The sequence below is a fragment of the Zootoca vivipara genome, chromosome 15 (genome assembly GCF_963506605.1).
Source record: "Zootoca vivipara chromosome 15, rZooViv1.1, whole genome shotgun sequence".
Lineage (NCBI taxonomy): Eukaryota > Metazoa > Chordata > Lepidosauria > Squamata > Lacertidae > Zootoca > Zootoca vivipara.
The window spans coordinates 42,475,165-42,493,067 of record NC_083290.1 but is presented as its reverse complement, the minus strand read 5'-3'; the positions used below and the strand labels follow the sequence as shown (position 1 = coordinate 42,493,067).

Below are 17,903 nucleotides of genomic sequence, written 5' to 3'. Positions count from 1 at the left end.
TGCCAGATCCTTCCCTTATGGGCGTGGAACGTTCTGCCCAAATTTGTTTCAATTCGGTTCAGCGGTTATGGAGAAAGGCTGTTTCATCCGCGTGCGCAATGCCTACATTTATATATATATATAGATAAATTTAATATTTCTTGTAAACTGCTTAGAGGCTTTATTTTTTAAAAAAAATGGATGTGCATTGAGTGAATCAGTTGTAGTTTTCCCTGGTCTGGCCTCTTGATGGAATGCACTTTTATCTTGGGTGTTCACACATTGGTCACCAAGTCACGCTGTGCAAAAAAGGATCTTGCATAATACCGTACAAGTGGTAAGCAGAAATAGGTTTCTTAGAAAACTGCACAACAGAGTGAGAATTCGTGTCCCGACTGTGGTCTGAGGTTTTGGTTCTCATCCAAAATACAGCTTTCATTGTATTTTTCTTTTCTTTTTTTAAAACGACTATAACCTGGGTCTTTAGACTTGTGCAGAATCTGTGAGAACTGGTGGTGACATATTGAGGGGAAAGGTGTGTTTTCATCTTATATAGACTCGGGGTAGATTTGGCCAAAATCTACACATTAGGAAAACAAAATTTGCACCACTCCAGTCTATCCATGCATCTGCTGTGTTTCCCTAAATAATTTGAGTTAGTGATGATGGATCTGTATATTCCACGCCATGCAGCTCTGCTTATTTAGAACTATAGGAAGCTACCAAACCACACTATTTAAATGTCTGTGCAGCTGGTTCTTATATTTTAGAAGCCTATTCTGCAATTAAGCAATTCATTGATTCCTGCATTGCAGGGGGATGGATTAGATGACCCTTGTGGTCCCTTCCGACTACAATTCTATGATTCTATTGATATATTACCATAGCATATGCATCATTCTGCTTTCTTGAATTGTCCTACTCCTGTGTTGATTGGAGGTGACCTTCTGCCTGCAAAGCATGCGTTCTTCCACTGAACTATATTATCCCTCCCAATTATTGGCTAGAATAATTTCCCACATATCTTTTCATCTGTACAGCTACAAAACTCCCCGGGACTTCAGCTCCTGCAGTTTGCAGGATTTTCAGAAATACATCATGGACCGGACCCCATCCTGTATAACTAACATGCCATCTCCGAAAGATATCATTGCAACCCCAGTCTGTGGGAATGACTTTGTTGAAGAGGGAGAAGAATGTGACTGTGGCTCTCCAGAGGTATCTCTTAATGAACTGCTGTGAAAAGGAACTTGTCAATGGGTGGAATTCTTACAGAAACTTATGGCTGTTTCATGGCGTAACTAGGTGCACTTTCACATTAAAGAACACATGGATTGGCAATGCAAGATATCAATGTGCAAATGTCCCAATTTCAAATTTGGAAATTTTAATTTTGAATTGCAAAAGTTTGGTTGATTAATCTGTTAGATAATTGTTTTTTTAAAAAAAATTGACTGTGGTTAATTAGGCAGAATATTCCTTAAAAATATTATTAATGCAGATAGAAGTGGTGTAAACTCTGTTTGAAGGAGCAGGTAAATGCAAGATGATGCCAAACTAGAAAAATAAAATGGTGTGTGAAGGAAAATGACTGCAATTTGGGGGGCTGGGCGGCGGCGGGGGGGGGGTAATTACTCAAGCCTAGCATCAGCAGCCAGAACCTGGGCAGCTGCCTTCACCCTGGCTCTGAGGCAGGGCCCATGGCTATTGACTTCTGCCCTGGTGCCTGTGAGTTACCATTTAAATTTTCTACAGTGCTCCTGCCATAGTGTCACTCTAGGGCAGGCATCCCCAAACTGCGGCCCTCCAGATGTTTTGGCCTACAACTCCCATGATCCCTAGCTAACAGAACCAGTGGTCGGGGATGATGGGAATTGTAGTCCAAAACATCTGGAGGGCCGAAGTTTGGGGGTGCCTGCTCTAGGGCATTGTGGGAAAGTTAAATAGCCACCTGCTGCTCCCACCACTTCTGTAAGGTAAATCCACTGATGTAGGAAAGAGTCCATCTGAGGATACATTGCTGAGGACCCCATCAAACCTGGAGCTTGCCCTGGGATTACTAAGTAGTAGTAATAGTAGCAACAGTGCCTTTTCCTTTTCCTTTTCCTCTCTCCTTTTTCCTTTTCCTCTCTCCTTTTTCCTTTTGCCAGCACAAGACCAAACAATGTACCTGGAATGATACGATGCCATGATGTAGTATCCTTCCAATAGGGCCTTAGAGTAACAATGTGGTAACTACTTGTTAGCTGTTCTGTGGGAACACAGAAGAAGCACTGAATATGGCATTGGATGCTGAACATGGAACATTTCAGATTACATTTTCAAATGAGAAGCCAGAGACCTGCTCTGAGCGTGATTTGGAGTTGGCAGGGAGAGGGTGACAGTCTCCTGCATAAACCCATGAGGAGCTAGACAGAATAAAGTATACAAAATAAAGGGGGGGGAATTATGCAAATATACATGGTTTCCACAATTTATGCAGATTGCAAAATTTAGATTTTTTTGACTCTTCATTTAAATTAGCTTAGTGCAGAATTTTCATTTTTCATTTTGACTTTTTTAAACACCAAGGTCACACAGCTCTGGTTAAATATGCATGCTCCTTTCAGTTTACAATGTTTAGTGTTTTATTTGCTATAAACCTATATTAGACAAAATGTGCTGAAGAAATACTTTCCTCCTTTATTAGTTACCCATCCAAAAAGATACTAATTGGAAGAGATCAGGCAAAATTAAGTTGATAATACAAGACTGTTCTTGATTTTAAGGAATGCAAAAATGACTGCTGTGAGGCTGCAACTTGTAAACTGAAGCCAGGTGCTAAATGTGGATATGGGGAATGTTGTGAAAATTGCCAGGTAAGGCTTTGTTTCCTACACTGAAAATAATACCTCTCAATCTTGCTGCACATTGGTCAAATGGGGATGTAAACGCTGTTTCTCTCTATTGCCCATATTGATAGCAAGCATATTTATATTCTTTCTGGTTTGCTTTCTAAATCTCAGTTGAAACTTATTAACATGTCTGCACAGGAATTTGTGGGGAGGTTGAATATGGAATGGACCTCTTATGGCAACCTCTTAGTTCCGGTAAGTAACACAAGGTGAATGTGAATGGTCTTCATTTATGACATGAATGCCATTGTGGTTTTCAGGCAGCGTAACACTATAGGTTGACGCCTGTGAGGGACAAGGGATACAGGGAAGTCCCTCCCATCTTAAGTTCCAGCCCATCACCAAGCGCTGGAGAGAGTAAGGAGAGCTCTGCCTCCAGCGGAGAGTCAGGAAGTGGTGTCCGAGGCTCAGGCAGGGTTGTGGAGCCCATGCCTCAGGTGGGACAGGAAGTTGGACGCACGGGGGGGAGGCCAATCCCCCCAACTCCCGAATTGCGACGCAAACGTAGGGGGAAGAGGTTGGGTCTGCCAAAGTTGTGGTGCTGGAAGAAAACGCGCCAATCGCCATTCGGGAGTTCTGACACCTCACCTTAAGGATGCATTTTTACTGCTCTGAACACTGTAAATAATCAGCACTTAATAAAAGCCTTAAAAGACCATGCTGGAGTCGTTACTCTAGAGTAGCCATACCAGGCCCTCTGACAGCAACTCCCGAATCTTTTTTTTGGCTACTTTGGAGTGCAGCGATGAGCGCTCAAGAGGCTGAGCATTGGAGGCTGGAGGCCGAAGCAGCGAAGCAGGAGCTACAGAACCTCACAGCGCACGCACAGCAGCAATTGCATGCCGCTCAGGAGGAGGCGCGAGGGGCGCAGGAGGAGCTGAACAAGCTGGTGGACCAGGTGAGGACAAAAGAGGGGACTGAGAAACAGCTAAGGGTGATGGTATTAGACCTGCAGAAAAAGTTGGAAGAGGAGAAAGCCGCTAGAGGTGGGGGGGCACCCCAGCCGCAGCTAGTCCAAGTGAGAAGGGGACAGAGCCTAGTCACCAAGTTCAGCGGAGACCCGAGGGAGTACCTCGGATTCGAGACAGAAATAAATTATGCGCTGGAATTGCATGCAGCAGAATTCCCCGATGACGCGCACAGAGTCTACTTTATCATAGAGCATTTGACGGGGGCCGCCCGGGAATGGGTAAGACCGCTCATCGTGCAAAAAAATCCTTGCATGAAGAACGCAACTTTATTTCTAGAAGCTTTAAAATTAATGTATGCTAGCGACAGTGAAATGGAGGCCACTAAACAGGAGCTTCATGACTTAACACAAGGAAAATCGACAGTTAGGGACTACTGGGCGAAATTCACCATGCTGGTGCACAAACTGGGGTGGGATCTGAACAGTGAGCCAGTGAAATCAGCCTTCTACCTGGGTTTGCATGCAGACGTTAAGGATGAGCTGGCAAGAGGTCCTAGACCGCAGACTATGGATCAGCTCAGCAAAGCGGCGCTAGCGGTGGGGGTGAGACAGGAATCCAGATGGTATGACAAACAAGCGACGCGCGCAGCAAAACCTTGGTTCCCACGCTCTCAGGACAGACCACATCACCAAACCCCACCCCAGGGACCGCCCCCAGACCCGCCCAGACCAAGCCCAGAGCCAGAACCGATGGAGATCGGGGGAGCGCGCGCGCGGGCTTTTCAAACCCCGGCGGCGCCAAGACGCAAGGAGGGAAGAGGCGGGAATTGCTTTCTCTGCAACTCCCCCCGGCATCGCGTCAGAGACTGCCCTCATCGCAGAGAGTGGCAAGGAAAGGCGGGAACGGTTGTACCTTCCCCCACTGACGTAGCACCACAGCAGGGAAACGAGACAGCCTGGCTGCAGGAGACAAGGGGCAGCAGCCAGGCACAGTCAGCAGTGAACAGCCCCAGCCCGCCCACCCGCACAGAGAGGAGCAGAGCCAGCCCACCCCTCCCAGAGCAGGAGTGGTTCTAGAAGTCACGCTGACGCTCCCAAATGGCTATCCCCTGACAGTCCTCGCCTTAATTGACAGTGGTGCCTCAGCCAACTTCTTCTCGAGAAACTTTGCAGAAGAGCACCAGATCCAACTTCTGCAGCTGGATTTTCCCCTGCATGTGGCCACCATTGATGGCAGAGAGTTGCTGGGAGGGGCCATCACTCATCAAACCCCCCCCATGAGAATGACAGTGGGAAGGCACTCAGAGACACTGGCTTTCAACGTCACGACCATCTCAGACCCCCCCATCGTTTTGGGCATGAGCTGGCTGGCGCGCCACGACCCCTCCATAAGTTGGCACCAGAGATGCATCACGTTTGGGTCGGACTTTTGTCTGGAACATTGCATGCAGCACCAACCAGGGGAGGGGCCTCCGATAGCCACGGTGGCCACCATGCACGTCAAAGGGGGTGAGGCGATACCCAAGCCGTACTGGGACCTGCAGGAGGTCTTCAGCGAAGCGGAGTCCGACCACCTACCTCCACACAGGCCTTTTGACTGCCAGATCAACCTGGTGCCTGGGGCAACGATACCCCCAGCCAAGCTGTACGCCATGTCAGACCAGGAACTGGAGGATCTGCGCGCTTTCATCGACAAGAACCTCAAGCGGGGGTTCATCAGAGAAAGCAAGGCAGCAGGGGGCAGCCCGGTCTTCTGGGTGGACAAGAAAGACACGCAACAGCGCCGTCTGGTGGTGGATTTTAGACGGCTGAATTCAGTGACAGAGCCAGTGGCTTTCCCCATGCCCAGAGTGGATGATCTTCTGACAGCGGCACGCAGGGGCAAGATTTTCACCAAGCTAGACCTAAGAGGGGCGTACAACTTGATCAGGATCCGGGAGGGCGATGAATGGAAAACCACGATGTTCACGCCTCTGGGCTCTTTTGAATATCTGGTGATGCCCTTCGGGTTGCAAGGGGGCTCAGCCTGCTTCCAGGCCTTCATGCACCACGTCCTGGGGTCCCTCCTCTTCAAGAACTGTTTGGTCTTTCTGGATGGCATCCTTATCTATTCCAATGACCCAGTGCAGCATGTGAAGGATGTCAGGGAGGTGTTGCAGCGCCTGAAGGACAACCACCTGTATGTGAAGCTGGAGAAGTGCAAGTTTCACACCAAGGAGGTGGACTTCCTGGGCTACAAGCTGTCAGACAAGGGGCTGGCGATGGACAAGGACAAGGTGCAGACCATCCTGGACTGGCACAGCCCCAGGACGCGCAAAGATGCCCAACGCCTACTAGGCTTCGCTAACTTCTACAGGAAGTTCATCAAGAACTTCTCTCGTGTCACGGCTCCCATCACCGACTGCCTGAGAGGCAAGCAGAAGTTCAGGTGGACACCAGAGGCACAAGCAGCGTTCGAAAGCCTCAAGAGGGTATTCGCTTCAGACCAGCACCTGTTCCACGTGGTGCAGGATGCGCCCCTACGCCTGGAGACAGATGCTTCTGATAAAGCTGTGGGAGCGATTCTGTTGCAACTGGACGCCAACAGAGAGTGGAGACCCTGTGCCTTCTTCTCCAGGAAGCTGACCCAGCCTGAACGCAACTACACAGTGTTTGATAGGGAACTTCTCGCGATCCACGCTGCGTTCCAGCACTGGCGACACTTCCTGGTGGGCGCCGAGCACCCCATCCAGGTGTGCACAGACCACAAGAACCTGGAGTTCTGGAGAACGGCTAGGGTGCTCAACCAGCGGCAGATACGGTGGGCAGAGTTCTTCTCGAACTTCAACTTCTCCATCCACTACATCCCGGGGGAGCAGAACGTCAGGGCGGATGCCCTCTCCCGCAAGCCAGAGTACATGGAGGAGGAGTTGCCACCAGCACCCAGGCACGTTTTCCCCCCATCTGCATGGTCATGCGGTGCAGCAGTGGTGAGCGAGGCAGAACTCACAGCACTGACGGCAGCGGATGAATTTGCCACCCGCATCTTCAGAGACCTGAGAGGGGGGAGGGAGCAGGCCAAAGACTTTGAGGAAAGGAGGGGTTTGCTTTTTTACAGGGGAGCCCTGTACCTCCCAACCAAACAGCTGAGAGGTAAGGTTCTCAAGCAGATGCACGACAACCCAACGGCGGGTCATTTCGGAAGGGACAAAACCACTCACCTAGTCATGAGACACTTCTGGTGGCCAGGGGTGCGGGAGGATGTGCGGGATTATGTCAGGGGATGTGACACCTGCCAGCGAGCAAAGGTGGTCAGAGCGCCACCAGCAGGTTTGCTGGAGCCATTAGCCACACCGCACAGGCCGTGGGAAGTAGTGTCCATGGACTTCATCACAGACCTGCCATCGTCCAGGGGCAAGACCGCAGTGTTGGTGGTGGTGGACCTCATGTCCAAAATGTGCCACTTTATACCGTGTGCCAGGGCGGTCTCGGCAGAAGAGACGGCCAAACTGTTTGTGGACCACGTATTCCGACTGCATGGATTGCCTTTAAGAGTTATTTCGGATCGTGGCCGCCAATTTGTTTCCAGGTTCTGGCGACGGCTAATGAACCTCCTGCAGGTGGAGGTCAGCTTGTCGACGGCTCGGCACCCGCAGACCAATGGACAGGCGGAGCGGGTCAACGCCATTCTGCAGCAGTACCTGAGATGTTACGTCAGCCAGAGGCAAACGGACTGGGTGGATCGCCTGCCACTAGCAGAATTTGCCTACAACAATGCGGTGCACGTCTCCACAGGGGTGTCGCCCTTTAAGGCCAACTACGGGCGCGACCTCAGATCTTTCCCGGAGAGGGAGGGGGAGGAGGAGGAAGAGGGCCCACAGGCAGAGGATTGGGCAGAGGACCTGGAGACGGTGCACCAGCAGCTCAGAGAACACTTGGAGAGGGCCAAGGAAGCGTACAAGAAGGGGGCAGATCGCCACAGGCGGCCGGGAGAGGTCATCAGGGTGGGGGACAAGGTTTGGTTATCCTCGGAAGGTCTTCCCACCAGGGGGCGATGCAAAAAGTTAGCACCCAGGAGGCTGGGCCCCTTCACGGTCACGCAACAGGTCAACCCGGTAGCCTTCAGGCTAGCACTGCCGGAGGACATGAGAGTGCACCCAGTGTTTCATAGATCACTGCTGTCGCCGTACAGGGAAAGTACCAGGTTCAGGGACAGCGATCAACCTCCAGAGGGAGGGGGGGAGACGGGAAACGCCCGACAGCTCAATGAGGCAACTGAGATTTTAGACTCAAGGAGAGGGGTGAGAGGGCTGGAGTACCTGATAGCATGGGAGGACACTCCGCCATCCCACAATGAGTGGATACCGGCCACGGAAGTACCTGAGGAATTTTTAGTGGAAGAGTTCCACGCCCTGTTCCCCCACAGGCCCAAGCCCTGGCACATGGAAAGGGAGGGAGAGAGGGAGGAGCAGGAGGAAGGGATAGCAGGCAGCAGCTCCCCATGGAGATGGGAAGCGGAATTTGAGGACACGGAAGAAGAGGTGTGGGTTTCACCGAGGTCGACGACGTCAGAGGCAGGAGAGGACTGGCAGAACATTTTTACTCCCACCAGCTCTGATGCCACTGACTTCTTGGGATTTCCGTCTTCTCAGGGGGAAGGAGAGAGATCGCCGGATTGGGGGGAAATTTTCACACCCACAGGCTCGGATGCCACTGACTTCTTGGGATTTCACTCGTCCCCAGCAAGCAGAGAGCCACTAGGGAGGGGGAGAGAGGAGCCTGGGAGGGGGGTGGATGTGAGGGACAAGGGATACAGGGAAGTCCCTCCCATCTTAAGTTCCAGCCCATCACCAAGCGCTGGAGAGAGTAAGGAGAGCTCTGCCTCCAGCGGAGAGTCAGGAAGTGGTGTCCGAGGCTCAGGCAGGGTTGTGGAGCCCATGCCTCAGGTGGGACAGGAAGTTGGACGCACGGGGGGGAGGCCAATCCCCCCAACTCCCGAATTGCGACGCAAACGTAGGGGGAAGAGGTTGGGTCTGCCAAAGTTGTGGTGCTGGAAGAAAACGCGCCAATCGCCATTCGGGAGTTCTGACACCTCACCTTAAGGATGCATTTTTACTGCTCTGAACACTGTAAATAATCAGCACTTAATAAAAGCCTTAAAAGACCATGCTGGAGTCGTTACTCTAGAGTAGCCATACCAGGCCCTCTGACAGCAACTCCCGAATCTTTTTTTTGGCTACTTTGGAGTGCAGCGATGAGCGCTCAAGAGGCTGAGCATTGGAGGCTGGAGGCCGAAGCAGCGAAGCAGGAGCTACAGAACCTCACAGCGCACGCACAGCAGCAATTGCATGCCGCTCAGGAGGAGGCGCGAGGGGCGCAGGAGGAGCTGAACAAGCTGGTGGACCAGGTGAGGACAAAAGAGGAGACTGAGAAACAGCTAAGGGTGATGGTATTAGACCTGCAGAAAAAGTTGGAAGAGGAGAAAGCCGCTAGAGGTGGGGGGGCACCCCAGCCGCAGCTAGTCCAAGTGAGAAGGGGACAGAGCCTAGTCACCAAGTTCAGCGGAGACCCGAGGGAGTACCTCGGATTCGAGACAGAAATAAATTATGCGCTGGAATTGCATGCAGCAGAATTCCCCGATGACGCGCACAGAGTCTACTTTATCATAGAGCATTTGACGGGGGCCGCCCGGGAATGGGTAAGACCGCTCATCGCGCAAAAAAATCCTTGCATGAAGAACGCAACTTTATTTCTAGAAGCTTTAAAATTAATGTATGCTAGCGACAGTGAAATGGAGGCCACTAAACAGGAGCTTCATGACTTAACACAAGGAAAATCGACAGTTAGGGACTACTGGGCGAAATTCACCATGCTGGTGCACAAACTGGGGTGGGATCTGAACAGTGAGCCAGTGAAATCAGCCTTCTACCTGGGTTTGCATGCAGACGTTAAGGATGAGCTGGCAAGAGGTCCTAGACCGCAGACTATGGATCAGCTCAGCAAAGCGGCGCTAGCGGTGGGGGTGAGACAGGAATCCAGATGGTATGACAAACAAGCGACGCGCGCAGCAAAACCTTGGTTCCCACGCTCTCAGGACAGACCACATCACCAAACCCCACCCCAGGGACCGCCCCCAGACCCGCCCAGACCAAGCCCAGAGCCAGAACCGATGGAGATCGGGGGAGCGCGCGCGCGGGCTTTTCAAACCCCGGCGGCGCCAAGACGCAAGGAGGGAAGAGGCGGGAATTGCTTTCTCTGCAACTCCCCCCGGCATCGCGTCAGAGACTGCCCTCATCGCAGAGAGTGGCAAGGAAAGGCGGGAACGGTTGTACCTTCCCCCACTGACGTAGCACCACAGCAGGGAAACGAGACAGCCTGGCTGCAGGAGACAAGGGGCAGCAGCCAGGCACAGTCAGCAGTGAACAGCCCCAGCCCGCCCACCCGCACAGAGAGGAGCAGAGCCAGCCCACCCCTCCCAGAGCAGGAGTGGTTCTAGAAGTCACGCTGACGCTCCCAAATGGCTATCCCCTGACAGTCCTCGCCTTAATTGACAGTGGTGCCTCAGCCAACTTCTTCTCGAGAAACTTTGCAGAAGAGCACCAGATCCAACTTCTGCAGCTGGATTTTCCCCTGCATGTGGCCACCATTGATGGCAGAGAGTTGCTGGGAGGGGCCATCACTCATCAAACCCCCCCCATGAGAATGACAGTGGGAAGGCACTCAGAGACACTGGCTTTCAACGTCACGACCATCTCAGACCCCCCCATCGTTTTGGGCATGAGCTGGCTGGCGCGCCACGACCCCTCCATAAGTTGGCACCAGAGATGCATCACGTTTGGGTCGGACTTTTGTCTGGAACATTGCATGCAGCACCAACCAGGGGAGGGGCCTCCGATAGCCACGGTGGCCACCATGCACGTCAAAGGGGGTGAGGCGATACCCAAGCCGTACTGGGACCTGCAGGAGGTCTTCAGCGAAGCGGAGTCCGACCACCTACCTCCACACAGGCCTTTTGACTGCCAGATCAACCTGGTGCCTGGGGCAACGATACCCCCAGCCAAGCTGTACGCCATGTCAGACCAGGAACTGGAGGATCTGCGCGCTTTCATCGACAAGAACCTCAAGCGGGGGTTCATCAGAGAAAGCAAGGCAGCAGGGGGCAGCCCGGTCTTCTGGGTGGACAAGAAAGACACGCAACAGCGCCGTCTGGTGGTGGATTTTAGACGGCTGAATTCAGTGACAGAGCCAGTGGCTTTCCCCATGCCCAGAGTGGATGATCTTCTGACAGCGGCACGCAGGGGCAAGATTTTCACCAAGCTAGACCTAAGAGGGGCGTACAACTTGATCAGGATCCGGGAGGGCGATGAATGGAAAACCACGATGTTCACGCCTCTGGGCTCTTTTGAATATCTGGTGATGCCCTTCGGGTTGCAAGGGGGCTCAGCCTGCTTCCAGGCCTTCATGCACCACGTCCTGGGGTCCCTCCTCTTCAAGAACTGTTTGGTCTTTCTGGATGGCATCCTTATCTATTCCAATGACCCAGTGCAGCATGTGAAGGATGTCAGGGAGGTGTTGCAGCGCCTGAAGGACAACCACCTGTATGTGAAGCTGGAGAAGTGCAAGTTTCACACCAAGGAGGTGGACTTCCTGGGCTACAAGCTGTCAGACAAGGGGCTGGCGATGGACAAGGACAAGGTGCAGACCATCCTGGACTGGCACAGCCCCAGGACGCGCAAAGATGCCCAACGCCTACTAGGCTTCGCTAACTTCTACAGGAAGTTCATCAAGAACTTCTCTCGTGTCACGGCTCCCATCACCGACTGCCTGAGAGGCAAGCAGAAGTTCAGGTGGACACCAGAGGCACAAGCAGCGTTCGAAAGCCTCAAGAGGGTATTCGCTTCAGACCAGCACCTGTTCCACGTGGTGCAGGATGCGCCCCTACGCCTGGAGACAGATGCTTCTGATAAAGCTGTGGGAGCGATTCTGTTGCAACTGGACGCCAACAGAGAGTGGAGACCCTGTGCCTTCTTCTCCAGGAAGCTGACCCAGCCTGAACGCAACTACACAGTGTTTGATAGGGAACTTCTCGCGATCCACGCTGCGTTCCAGCACTGGCGACACTTCCTGGTGGGCGCCGAGCACCCCATCCAGGTGTGCACAGACCACAAGAACCTGGAGTTCTGGAGAACGGCTAGGGTGCTCAACCAGCGGCAGATACGGTGGGCAGAGTTCTTCTCGAACTTCAACTTCTCCATCCACTACATCCCGGGGGAGCAGAACGTCAGGGCGGATGCCCTCTCCCGCAAGCCAGAGTACATGGAGGAGGAGTTGCCACCAGCACCCAGGCACGTTTTCCCCCCATCTGCATGGTCATGCGGTGCAGCAGTGGTGAGCGAGGCAGAACTCACAGCACTGACGGCAGCGGATGAATTTGCCACCCGCATCTTCAGAGACCTGAGAGGGGGGAGGGAGCAGGCCAAAGACTTTGAGGAAAGGAGGGGTTTGCTTTTTTACAGGGGAGCCCTGTACCTCCCAACCAAACAGCTGAGAGGTAAGGTTCTCAAGCAGATGCACGACAACCCAACGGCGGGTCATTTCGGAAGGGACAAAACCACTCACCTAGTCATGAGACACTTCTGGTGGCCAGGGGTGCGGGAGGATGTGCGGGATTATGTCAGGGGATGTGACACCTGCCAGCGAGCAAAGGTGGTCAGAGCGCCACCAGCAGGTTTGCTGGAGCCATTAGCCACACCGCACAGGCCGTGGGAAGTAGTGTCCATGGACTTCATCACAGACCTGCCGTCGTCCAGGGGCAAGACCGCAGTGTTGGTGGTGGTGGACCTCATGTCCAAAATGTGCCACTTTATACCGTGTGCCAGGGCGGTCTCGGCAGAAGAGACGGCCAAACTGTTTGTGGACCACGTATTCCGACTGCATGGATTGCCTTTAAGAGTTATTTCGGATCGTGGCCGCCAATTTGTTTCCAGGTTCTGGCGACGGCTAATGAACCTCCTGCAGGTGGAGGTCAGCTTGTCGACGGCTCGGCACCCGCAGACCAATGGACAGGCGGAGCGGGTCAACGCCATTCTGCAGCAGTACCTGAGATGTTACGTCAGCCAGAGGCAAACGGACTGGGTGGATCGCCTGCCACTAGCAGAATTTGCCTACAACAATGCGGTGCACGTCTCCACAGGGGTGTCGCCCTTTAAGGCCAACTACGGGCGCGACCTCAGATCTTTCCCGGAGAGGGAGGGGGAGGAGGAGGAAGAGGGCCCACAGGCAGAGGATTGGGCAGAGGACCTGGAGACGGTGCACCAGCAGCTCAGAGAACACTTGGAGAGGGCCAAGGAAGCGTACAAGAAGGGGGCAGATCGCCACAGGCGGCCGGGAGAGGTCATCAGGGTGGGGGACAAGGTTTGGTTATCCTCGGAAGGTCTTCCCACCAGGGGGCGATGCAAAAAGTTAGCACCCAGGAGGCTGGGCCCCTTCACGGTCACGCAACAGGTCAACCCGGTAGCCTTCAGGCTAGCACTGCCGGAGGACATGAGAGTGCACCCAGTGTTTCATAGATCACTGCTGTCGCCGTACAGGGAAAGTACCAGGTTCAGGGACAGCGATCAACCTCCAGAGGGAGGGGGGGAGACGGGAAACGCCCGACAGCTCAATGAGGCAACTGAGATTTTAGACTCAAGGAGAGGGGTGAGAGGGCTGGAGTACCTGATAGCATGGGAGGACACTCCGCCATCCCACAATGAGTGGATACCGGCCACGGAAGTACCTGAGGAATTTTTAGTGGAAGAGTTCCACGCCCTGTTCCCCCACAGGCCCAAGCCCTGGCACATGGAAAGGGAGGGAGAGAGGGAGGAGCAGGAGGAAGGGATAGCAGGCAGCAGCTCCCCATGGAGATGGGAAGCGGAATTTGAGGACACGGAAGAAGAGGTGTGGGTTTCACCGAGGTCGACGACGTCAGAGGCAGGAGAGGACTGGCAGAACATTTTTACTCCCACCAGCTCTGATGCCACTGACTTCTTGGGATTTCCGTCTTCTCAGGGGGAAGGAGAGAGATCGCCGGATTGGGGGGAAATTTTCACACCCACAGGCTCGGATGCCACTGACTTCTTGGGATTTCACTCGTCCCCAGCAAGCAGAGAGCCACTAGGGAGGGGGAGAGAGGAGCCTGGGAGGGGGGTGGATGTGAGGGACAAGGGATACAGGGAAGTCCCTCCCATCTTAAGTTCCAGCCCATCACCAAGCGCTGGAGAGAGTAAGGAGAGCTCTGCCTCCAGCGGAGAGTCAGGAAGTGGTGTCCGAGGCTCAGGCAGGGTTGTGGAGCCCATGCCTCAGGTGGGACAGGAAGTTGGACGCACGGGGGGGAGGCCAATCCCCCCAACTCCCGAATTGCGACGCAAACGTAGGGGGAAGAGGTTGGGTCTGCCAAAGTTGTGGTGCTGGAAGAAAACGCGCCAATCGCCATTCGGGAGTTCTGACACCTCACCTTAAGGATGCATTTTTACTGCTCTGAACACTGTAAATAGTCAGCACTTAATAAAAGCCTTAAAAGACCATGCTGGAGTCGTTACTCTAGAGTAGCCATACCAGGCCCTCTGACAACGCCAATTAACTTCACTGGACTAGATCCAGTGAAATTAGTGGACCTAGGTTAGCCATGTATATTGATTTGAATGCGTCTGACTTCATGTTGGGTACAACCCTATGGGCTCAGTTGAGAATTCAGGCTATTTCTGGACTTTTCCAGAAGACCTATTTATTGAGCTATATATATTTAATGTCTAGTAGCACCTTAAAGGTAAAGGGACCCCTGAACATTAAGTCCAGTCATGGACGACTCTGGGGTTGTGGCGCTCATCTCGCTTTATTGGCCAAGGGAGCCAGTGTTTGTCCGCAGACAGCTTCTGGGTCATGTGGCCAGCATGACTAAGCTGCTTATGGCGAACCAGAGCAGCGCACGGAAACGCCATTTGCGTTCCCGCCAGAGTGGTACTGATTTATCTACTTGCACTTTAACGTGCTTTCGAACTGCTAGGTGGGCAGGAGCTGGGACTGAGCAACGGGAGCTCACCCTGTCACGGGGATTCGAACCGCCAACCTTCTAATTGGCAAGCCCAAGAGGCTCAGTGGTTTAGACCACAGCGCCACCCGCGTCCCTAGTAGCACCTTAGAGACCAACTAAGTTTGTTTTTGGTATAAGCTTTCATGCGCACTTCTTCAGATACACAGTGTGCATGCACACGAAATACAAACTTAGTTGGTCTCTAAGGTGCTACTGAACAATTTTTTATTTTATTATGTGTGTGTGTATATATATATATATATATATATATATATATATATATATATATATATATATATATATTTCAACTGTGCCAGACCAACACGGCTACCTACCTGAATCTATTTATTGAGCATTCATTCTGATTTGTTTGTGGAGAGCTTATATATAGAACAATGAGCATTCATACTTTTTGATACATTTCCCTGCCTCTTTCCTAATTGAAAAATAGTTCTTTTCTTGTTTAACAGTGTTATTGCAGTAGAGCACTTTAATCCACATTGACTTTGCGAAATGAAATTTTCCAGTATGTGCTTGAATCCACTCCCACAAACCCTGCATGGGTGGCCCTTGTGGTCTCTTCCAACTCTATGATTCTATGAGGGTCTCGTGGAAACTCCTGGAGCTGTTTGGGTTGGGATGCCCATTCTTCCCTGGTTGCTAGGCAGCATGGCAGATGAAGAGAAGGCTTCACTGTAGACTGGAAGAACCATGATCATTTATATTTGATCTCCACTGCTAAATATGATAAATAATGAGGGCTTGGGTGACCTTTCACTTTCCCCTACAGATTAGAAGAGCAGGAGCTGTATGCCGGCCAGTGAAGCATGACTGCGATCTACCAGAACTGTGCACAGGGACCTCTCAGGAATGTCCTGTGGATCGCTTCCGAGTGAATGGATTCCCTTGCAAAAATAACGAGGGTTACTGCTACATGGGGAAGTGTCCCACTTTGCAGGACCAGTGCATTGCACTTTGGGGGCCAGGTGAGTGAACCCTGGAGTTGTTGTTGTTTAGTTGTTTAATCGTGTCCGACTCTTCATGACCCCATGGACCAGAGCACGGCAGGCACTCCTGTCTTCCACTGCCTCCCGCAGTTTGGTCAAACTCATGTTCGTAGCTTCGAGAACACTGTCCAACCATCTCATCCTCTGTCGTCCCCTTCTCCTAGTGCCCTCAATCTTTCCCAACATCAGGGTCTTTTCCAAGGAGTCTTCTCTTCTCATGAGGTGGCCAAAGTATTGGAGCCTCAGCTTCACGATCTGTCCTTCCAGTGAGCACACAGGGCTGATTTCCTTCAGAATGGATAGGTTTGATCTTCTTGCAGTCCATGGGACTCTCAAGAGTCTCCTCCAGCACCATAATTCAAAAGCATCAATTCTTCTTTGTCCATGGAGTTTTCTTGGCAGGGATACTGGAGTGGCTTGCCAGTTCCTTCTCCAGGTGGATCACATTTAGTCAAAACTCTCCACTATGACCTGTCCATCTTGGGTGGCCCTGCATGGCTCATAGCTTCTCTGAGTTATTCAAGCCCCTTTGCCACGACAAGGCATTGATCCATGAAGGGGATCAATAACCCTGGAGTTACTGAACATCTAACTTGAAAGAGGCTTACAGATTTGTTTTGGATTCAGTAGAACTTGGTCTTTCCTGCTGAGGCTACATTGGTGTAATTCCTTCACTGTAGCTCAATCAGGGCTCTGCTGCCTCTGCTGGGACTCATCCAGGAGAACCAAAGCTGGTGTGACTCCCTGAAAAGGGGTGGGATGGGGCAAACCTCTTTCAGCTCAGTCACATCACCTAGCAACACAGCAGAAAAAGGACTGGTAAAAAGTTGTGACTTATGATGTGCCTTTGGCCTGATCCGGCACTGTGTTGTGCTCACCTTCTGCTTTTGCAATTCATACCATTATACATGCTGAAGATTTTGTTTTATTTCTTTTGCCTTTTCAGGTGCCACAGTGGGTGTGGATTCTTGTTATGCTATAAACCAGAATGGGGTTTATTATGGCCATTGCAAGAAGGCTAATGGCACATACATACCATGTGGAAAAAAGTAAGCACCACAAACACAAATCAGTCCCGGGGCATGGTTTGTCTGAGAGCACATCACCTTGGGTCTGGTCAGATCAGTTCCTGGGCACCCTATGCATATCACCTTGAGAGAAAGGTGGGGTATAAAAGTATCCAATAGTATCCAATCCATCATGAAAAATTAAGCAGAGGCTCTTTAAAGGTCAACCATCTCTGCTTGATTTCTGCAAGGAGCTTCAGGTCAGGAAGCACAACCTGCTTCAAATGGTCCTCCAGTTCTGCTCGCAAACACCATGTGTCTGCTCTCACCTTTAAAGACAGGCAGATTATGTCAGCTGCGGGTGGTGGGAATTGGGTTCTATAAGTATTCTTTCATACCTTGAAGCGCCTCCTAAATGAGCTTCAGAGTTCCGTTGGGCTACTGCAAACAACCCAGTTAATTTGGGGGGTGGGGTGAGCATAAGGACGAGGGAGAAACTAGATTCAGTTCACATTTAATTAGCACATTCTGAGACAATATGTGAAAAATAGCCATCCTTCAAATTTTGCACCTCTCTGGATTTTGCAATGCAGTTCCCCAGATAAGTAACGTGTTCAAAAATGCATACGGTGGTACCTCAGGTTACAGACGCTTCGGGTATACAAACTCCACTAACCAGGAAATGGTTGCTCCAGGTTAAGTACTTTGCCCCAGGATAAGAACGGAAATCACGCGCCAGCGGTGCAGCGGCAGCAGGAGGCCCCATTAGCGAAAGTGCGGCTCAGGTTAAGAACCGTTTCAGGTTAAGAACGGGCCTCTGGAACCGATTAAGTTCTTAACCTGAGGTACCGCTGTATTAGGGTTAAATGTGCTTATAAATGCATATATTAGTGAAGATAACATATCAAAAAAGCATTAAATTAGGGGAAACTGCATGCAAAAATGTGTATATTAGTCAAGGTAAAGGTAAAGGACCCCTGACTATTAGGTCCAGTCGTGACCAACTCTGGGGTTGCGGCGCTCATCTCACGTTATTGGCCGAGGGAGCTGGTGTAC

At 51.8% G+C, this 17,903-nt stretch overlaps 1 protein-coding gene across 2 annotated transcripts in view; it reads left to right on the top strand.

Annotated features, from left to right (window-relative positions):
• ADAM28 (ADAM metallopeptidase domain 28) overlaps nucleotides 1-17,903 on the top strand; it is an 88,506-nt gene that overhangs the window by 51,433 nt on the left and 19,170 nt on the right. For both annotated transcript variants that reach the window (XM_035138811.2, XM_060268346.1), the window contains exons 12-15: nucleotides 1,020-1,197; nucleotides 2,748-2,837; nucleotides 15,624-15,819; nucleotides 16,787-16,889. In XM_035138811.2, coding sequence (XP_034994702.1) covers nucleotides 1,020-1,197; nucleotides 2,748-2,837; nucleotides 15,624-15,819; nucleotides 16,787-16,889 — 567 coding nt within the window. The remainder of the gene's footprint in view (nucleotides 1-1,019; nucleotides 1,198-2,747; nucleotides 2,838-15,623; nucleotides 15,820-16,786; nucleotides 16,890-17,903) is intronic.